This window comes from Gossypium hirsutum, chromosome D08 (assembly GCF_007990345.1).
Source record: "Gossypium hirsutum isolate 1008001.06 chromosome D08, Gossypium_hirsutum_v2.1, whole genome shotgun sequence".
NCBI lineage: Eukaryota > Viridiplantae > Streptophyta > Magnoliopsida > Malvales > Malvaceae > Gossypium > Gossypium hirsutum.
The window spans coordinates 11609925-11617166 of NC_053444.1; the positions used below are offsets into that span (position 1 = coordinate 11609925).

Below are 7242 nucleotides of genomic sequence, written 5' to 3' on the forward strand. Positions count from 1 at the left end.
CATCTAAATTTCAGGGCAAATTATTTAGGAATTAGTTTTAAGAAAATAAATGAATTTCATTTTAAAAATATATTTTTTTTGTATATAATGTATGTATTGTATATACTATAGGTAGAGACAAGCTTTTACAGTTGCTATCGATAAGGACGCTTATCTGAAGAAGCCATCCGACGGTTCAAATCTCTTTTTTTTAGCAACTTTAGATCTGGGCCGTTGAGTTTTAACTTCTCAACTTTTTCTACATAAAAGGGACAGCTCAATGGACTCCATGCCAAGACAGTGCAACCCCATAATACCATGTCCTTTTCGCCAACTGACAAAACTACCCTTTTGTTCAATTGAAATAGGAGGGCGAATAGTTTGGTAAGATGAGGAGTATTTTCGTTATTTTACAAAACCAGTTAAAGAGTCAATTATTTTCTCTGAAAACATGTACGTGCAGCCGGTTGTAATTGTGGGGACTCTTTAACCTTTTCTTTTTATTTTTTACCCTTTGCAGTAAAAATTAATATTTATTAATTACTACTTGGAAAGCTTTATTTTTCCGGGTTCTGTGTATTTCGACCGTACACTGTGAAAAGGTAAACCTGATCAGACGGTCTTGATCAAGGTGCATGGTGCGCCCGTTCGTACTTCATTCGTTTTTCCTTGACTCATCCCTTTTATTGACATGTGAAATCTAAATTATGAAAAAGAAAATATTTTTTACTTATACGTGATCAATAATGATGAAATAAATCAAGGCCGTTGGAGATGAATAGGGCGGGTTGTACGCGGGGGCCAATGATAGCATGATTTTGAATGCAAACAATTGTATATGATTGGACGGCCGTGATGTCATGACAACAAGATTTCACATTAGATCATTCCTCATTATTTATTTTTTAACCCCTTTCTTGTGGTCCCCGCAATATCCGATCCCCCAGATCCAGCCGTGCTACGTGAATCATGAGATTCCTTGCACCACCATTCTCTCCCTACACATCATCACACTTTATCAGCCCCTCCAATATCTCGTTCCCTTTTTCCTTCCGATATTTATTCAAAATCTCGCTAAACATGTGCTTAATGTAGGATGGTTATACGTGGACATCCTATTTGTTTTTATACGAATTTAGGTAATATAGATAATAATAATTAAAATTTGTTATTCATAACAAATTTGAACTTGTATATGTTACTTAAATTCGCATTATTCTTGTTCAAATTTATTTTCTACTTAAATGTAATACAAATGGAAAATCTACTTAATAAAAAAATATACTTTTTAAATTTAGGTATAATCAAAAGGTAATACAAATGATAAATGAAATGAAATTTATAAATTTTATGAAAAAAATTATAAATATCCAACTCGTTGCTATTGCTGTGCCACTGCCCCACATTTCTTCCATATACCCGTTTTATGCGGCTCCCCTTAGTCGTCGACGGATAAGAACCTCTGGCTCTCATCGTCTATCCTACGGCCCGCATCTCTCCATCATTACGTGTTACTTTCCTAATCGCCCATCAGTATCTAAACAGCCCCCACACAAAAAAAAAAAAATTGAAATTCTCTCGCTTGTCCTTTATTTTCCATGACTAATTTAACCATGGTTAAAATCTAACCATCTTACGAAAACAAAAATAAAAATCCTTATCCTCTCTCGTCCATTGTGTCTGTCTTTGACTTCACTTTCTTTCTCTCTCTCCATAGCTCCCTCCCAGCCTCTGCTCCCCCTATAAGCTTCGTTAATGGCGTTTCAGATCTCAAAAAACAAACTCTAAGCCTTAAGTAAACTCAAATCCTACCCAAACCCAATACCAAAATCGAGATAAAAAAAAATCATCCTTTCATATCAAAAGCCTTCATTCTTTTCTTTTTTTCGTGTGTGTGTTTTCTTTTTTCCTTCTTTTCGAGTTTTAATTAATGCATAAGAAAATGGCGTTTTCGTTCCCAGACGAGGTGCTGGAGCATGTGTTCTCATTCATACAATCAGATAAAGACCGGAACGCGGTGTCGATGGTGTGTAAATCGTGGTACGAGATCGAGCGTTGGTGTCGGAGGAAAGTGTTTGTGGGGAACTGTTACGCTGTGAGCCCGAGGATGGTGATCAGACGGTTCCCCGAGTTTAGATCCATTGAGTTGAAAGGGAAACCGCACTTTGCGGATTTCAATCTGGTGCCGGACGGATGGGGAGGTTACGTGTCTCCCTGGATCGAGGAGATGGCTGGAGCTTATCCTTGGCTCGAAGAGATTCGACTTAAAAGGATGGTCGTTACCGACGAAAGCTTGGAGCTTATTGCTAAGTCGTTTAAGAACTTCAAAGTGTTGGTGCTTTCTTCTTGTGAAGGGTTTTCAACTGATGGTCTCGCTGTCATTGCTGCTAGCTGCAAGTGAGTTTGATGAAACTTTTTTCATTTCTCCTTTTTCGGGATTTTTTTTTGTTTTCATTTTGAGCTGAGAAAAGGAGTTGAAGTTTTCATCTTTGTGGGAGTTAAAGTAGAGCTTTTCCCCAATTTGTTTTTGGTTTTAGCTACATTTTTCTTGATTAGTGTTTATTCATTCCCATGAACTATTTTTTTTTAAAACAAAGATGTGAAGAACTTTTAGGAGTTTGCTCTCGTGTTCTAGTTGTCTTAGTTATTTCAGCTCTTGCTTTTCTCAGATCTGAGGTCAAATGGGGGTTCTTTTTAAGAATATCTAATGAAAATCACATGTTCTTTTTTACCTCTTCGATACCTTGTTTTGTTTGATATCAGCAGATTCGTTTTTGAGTATTGTTTTCACTATTTTGGATGGTTTCTTCATGTGAAATGGGACTTGTTTATGCTCTTTAATTATATTCCTTTTCTCGTGATTTGTTGTTTATATAAACCAATAATATTTTTCTTTGGGTAAACTTTTTGCTGAGTTGGGGATTGAGGGAATAATTTTTCCATAGCTATTACCGAAGATTCTGATGGTTTATTTTTTTTTCTTATCATCCTACAATTATTTGGTTGTTTTTGGTTTATTAGAGAGCTGTGAAGATTTATGTTACTTTAATTTTCTTTTGATGCAAGTTCAATTGTATATATAAAAAAAGTAACTTTAGCCTTGTAATCAAGTCGTTTTCAATGATAATGACAGTGATGAACTTGTAATTTTGTTCAACATTGGTGTTCTTGGATTCAACTCTGGTAGCAATTGATTTGAGCTTTCATTTTTATTTTCTCTAAATCAATCTGCTTTCTGATGTAGGAATCTGAAAGAGCTGGACTTGCGAGACTGTGAAGTGGATGATTTGAGTGCGCATTGGCTCAGTCATTTTCCCGAAACATACACATCACTGGTGTCCCTTAACATTTCTTGCTTAGGGTCTGATGAAGTTAGTTTTTCAGCGTTGGAACGCCTGGTGGGTAGATGTACTAACCTCAAGACTCTCCGGCTCAACCGTGCAGTGCCCCTGGATAAGATTGCCAACATTTTACGTCATGCACCGCAGCTGGTTGAATTCGGTACTGGCACCTACACGGCTGATGTACGGCCAGATGTCTACTCAGATTTGGCCGGAGTGTTTTCTAGTTGCAAGGAACTAAAGAGCTTGTCTGGATTTTGGGATGTGGTCCCGGATTACCTTCCTGCCATTTACCCTGTCTGCTCAAAATTAACATCACTGAACCTGAGCTATGCTACTATACAAAGTCCTGATCTTATCAAGCTTGTAAGCCACTGTCCGAATTTGCAGCGCCTATTGGTAAGCTTATTATGGTATTGCTGGTTTATTTATTTGCATCTGGTTTTTCGTTCTTAACGTAGGTTATGTTCACAGGTACTTGATTACATTGAAGATAGTGGGCTTGAGGTGCTTGCATCTAGTTGCAAGGACTTGCAGGAATTACGTGTGTTTCCATCTGATCCATTTGGTGCAGAGCCAAATGTGTCCTTGACAGAACAGGGCCTTGTTGCCGTATCTTTGGGTTGTCCCAAGCTACAATCAGTATTGTACTTCTGCCGCCGAATGTCTAATGAGGCATTAGTTACTATTGCTCGGAACCGTCCAAACTTCACAAGGTTTCGCCTTTGTATAATTGAGCCTAAAACAGCTGATTACCTGACTCTCGAGCCACTTGATGTTGGTTTTGGAGCCATTGTTCAGTACTGCAAGGATCTCAAGCGTCTTTCCCTCTCTGGTCTTCTTACAGATCGTGTATTCGAATATATTGGGACATACGCGAAGAAGCTTGAGATGCTGTCTGTGGCTTTTGCAGGAGATAGTGATTTGGGACTACATCATGTGCTTTCCGGGTGTGAAAGCCTTCGGAAACTGGAGATCAGAGATTGCCCCTTTGGTGACAAGGCTCTTTTGGCCAATGCTGCAAAGCTGGAGACAATGCGATCCCTTTGGATGTCTTCTTGCGCTGTGAGCTTCGCAGCATGTAAGCTGCTAGGTCAGAAGATGCCAAGGTTGAATGTTGAAGTTATAGATGAGAGGGGACCTCCTGATTCAAGACCAGAGAACTGCCCAGTTGATAAGCTCTACATATATAGGTCCATTGCAGGGCCAAGGTTCGACATGCCTCCTTTTGTTTGGACAATGGATGAAGATTCTGGATTGAGGCTTTCATGAGAAATCTCCTCAGATTCAGCTCGTTTGATCTCAAGAATGAATGTCTCAGGTACATGTTCCTTGTGTTACTCATTGTTCCCGGTTCAGTTTTATGCAGCCTAATCCAGACATGATTGGAGTGGGAACATAATATGGAGGCTGTTCAAGGCTTTGAGAGCTAGATTGCCATACATTTCGCCCTTGCCTGAGCTATCGGGTACACCACGTAACGAATTAATAAAGAGATGGGAACTCCGGTTGTTGTGTATCAATCAAAGGTTTTATTTGTTTCCCCATTGTTACCATCTAATACAATTTATAGAATTTTGGATGTTTATGGATTTCTGTCGCCTTTTATTTTGGGGGTAATAATCATCTAGTGGACTTAATGTTGTCATTGTTAGCCTTAATGGAGTAATAAAAGTTTGAGAGTATTCGGCCTTCATCCTCTCTATGTATGATATTTTGGTCATTGACATCAGTATGGTGGGTGCTTGAGTTGCTCTTATTACACCTCCATGCAGTTGTAAAGACAAGAATTGGACCAAACAATGCATGCGAAGGTATTGTCAAAGCTTGAATGAGTCTTTCCAAAAAAAAAAAGAGTAAGGCTGCCTTTCTCTGCTAAAAGATGAGCCCCTCCCATTTTCTTAGTGTTCCCAAACAGGCTATTGCATTACAACAAGAAGCAGAAAGACTTTTTGAAAGAGAGATGCATTACGATAATGAAAGCAATCCAACAGTAGATATTTATGATATATTTATTTACCCATCTCTAAAATTCGAATATTACTGAGGCAGTGGAATCAGTAAAAGAAAAAGAAAAGTTGTAGCAGCAGAGGGTGGTCCCGTACTGAGATGATGTATGTTTGGTAACTTTCACCGTATTATTATCATTGTCAATCCCTTATCTTCAAATATATGAGCCTCCTCCTTGGCCTCGACTGTTGCGCCACGTGATAGATTCTGTGACATTGGTTAACGTCCACAACTTTTGCTTCTATTCACGCTCTCTTTTATTCTACACTCCCCCCACCTGCTTTATTTTGTATGCTTAGTTTACCTCTGTACTTTTCAAACAAAACCAAAGGTTAAAAGTATTTAAGAAATGAATTGAGTGATGATGATGGTCATTGGCCACACGTTTTGGTGTAATTAAGGTGGAAATAGAATGGTAATAATTCGTGGTTAGTTCATATTGTGTGCAACGTATGATTGTGGGTGGCGGAATGCTGATTTCATCGCTCTGATTATTACTATTATTGTAACTGTTTAACAGGGCTGATGTTGATATGAGATGAGAGGGTCAAATACGTTGATGCTTACACTGTCTCCACGACAGGACATCAATTACTTATGATGGGTTCACTTCAGTAAAAAGTGTTCCCTCCTCCCTCACTTATATTTAACATTAAAAACCAAAAAAACAGGTAGAAAGGTTCTTTAATGTCGTTACTACTGTAACAGAAACCACCATAGTCGATGCAATTCAACTTCCTTAAATAAACAATTACCACGTGTTTTCTTTACTGTGGAAGATTGTAATAATTATTCCATATGAATGATATTACATTTTTCGGATTGATGAAATAGTATTGAGGAATAAGTATGAAATTACGTTATAATTATAAAATGAAAATTTCTTTTTAGAATGAGAATAAAAAGAATCTTAGTTATTAATATCAAAATAAATAATTTTAAGACTTATAAATTAATTTTTTTAAGAAAAATTGATTAATCTTAGTAACCCTAATATCTTGCTTTCCACTCTTAATTAAAAAAAAGAAATTAACTTTGAAAGTAAAAGTTATTCAACAATTTTCACATTGATACTTTAATTACTCAATGAAAAGAAAAAAAAAGAATAGAAAAATTGGGTGTTGTTGGTTTTATTTTAAAAAGGTGAGATAAATACAAAATCTAAGACTTAGAACCATTTATTTTGATTTAATAGCTAAAATAATTTTAATTCTCATATTTATCATTTTAAAAATTCAAATATTTGATATTAATTAAAATCCTATATGTATCCAATGTGGTGCAATTTATATATAGCCATTTCGCGCTCTAATTACTTGATATTAGTATTTATATTTCAATTATGAAGATATATTATTAAATGATTTTTTAATTATTTCATATTACTTATTTGCTAAATTTTAGGAAATTTTGGTGATAAAGAAGAAAACAGAATTACATCAAAATAAATTGAACAAAAATATCATTAGCCTTTTCTTGTTGAATAAGCTCTAAAACTTCATTCAGGGCACACTTATCTTAGCCAAACAATTCGCATCATGATTAAGTTCTTTAGGTACATGTCTAATGCACCACTGCCCTTTAACTCTCAAAATTCTTCGAATCCTTCTAAGCACTATAATACTAGAATCTGTCCACCAACTTTCTTGTAAAACCCTAACCACCTCCATATTATCCAATTGAATCATGCCCTTCTGAATCCTTGGCTAAGAAAAACTAGAAGACCATCTAAAATTCCCCATAACTCAGCCTCGAAATCTGAGCATCGTCTCAAGTAGTGATTAAAACCCAAAATCCAGTTCCCATGTTGGTCTCGTAGAACACCTCCAATAGAAGCACTACTATTACCAAAAGCTACTGCCTTGTTAGTGAACAAGTGTGCCCACGTATTCCTTATGAAAGTCTGAGAACC

General features: G+C 36.6%; 1 protein-coding gene across 1 annotated transcript; it reads left to right on the plus strand.

Moving 5' to 3' along the window:
- The first annotated feature begins 1619 nt into the window (after nucleotides 1-1619).
- LOC107913247 (protein TRANSPORT INHIBITOR RESPONSE 1) lies at nucleotides 1620-5016 on the plus strand. The gene is made up of 3 exons (XM_016841773.2): nucleotides 1620-2376; nucleotides 3224-3719; nucleotides 3795-5016. The coding sequence occupies exons 1-3, from the start codon at nucleotides 1910-1912 to the stop codon at nucleotides 4590-4592; spliced, it is 1761 nt and encodes a 586-aa protein (XP_016697262.1). The 5' UTR covers nucleotides 1620-1909; the 3' UTR covers nucleotides 4593-5016.
- Nucleotides 5017-7242: the final 2226 nt, after the last annotated feature.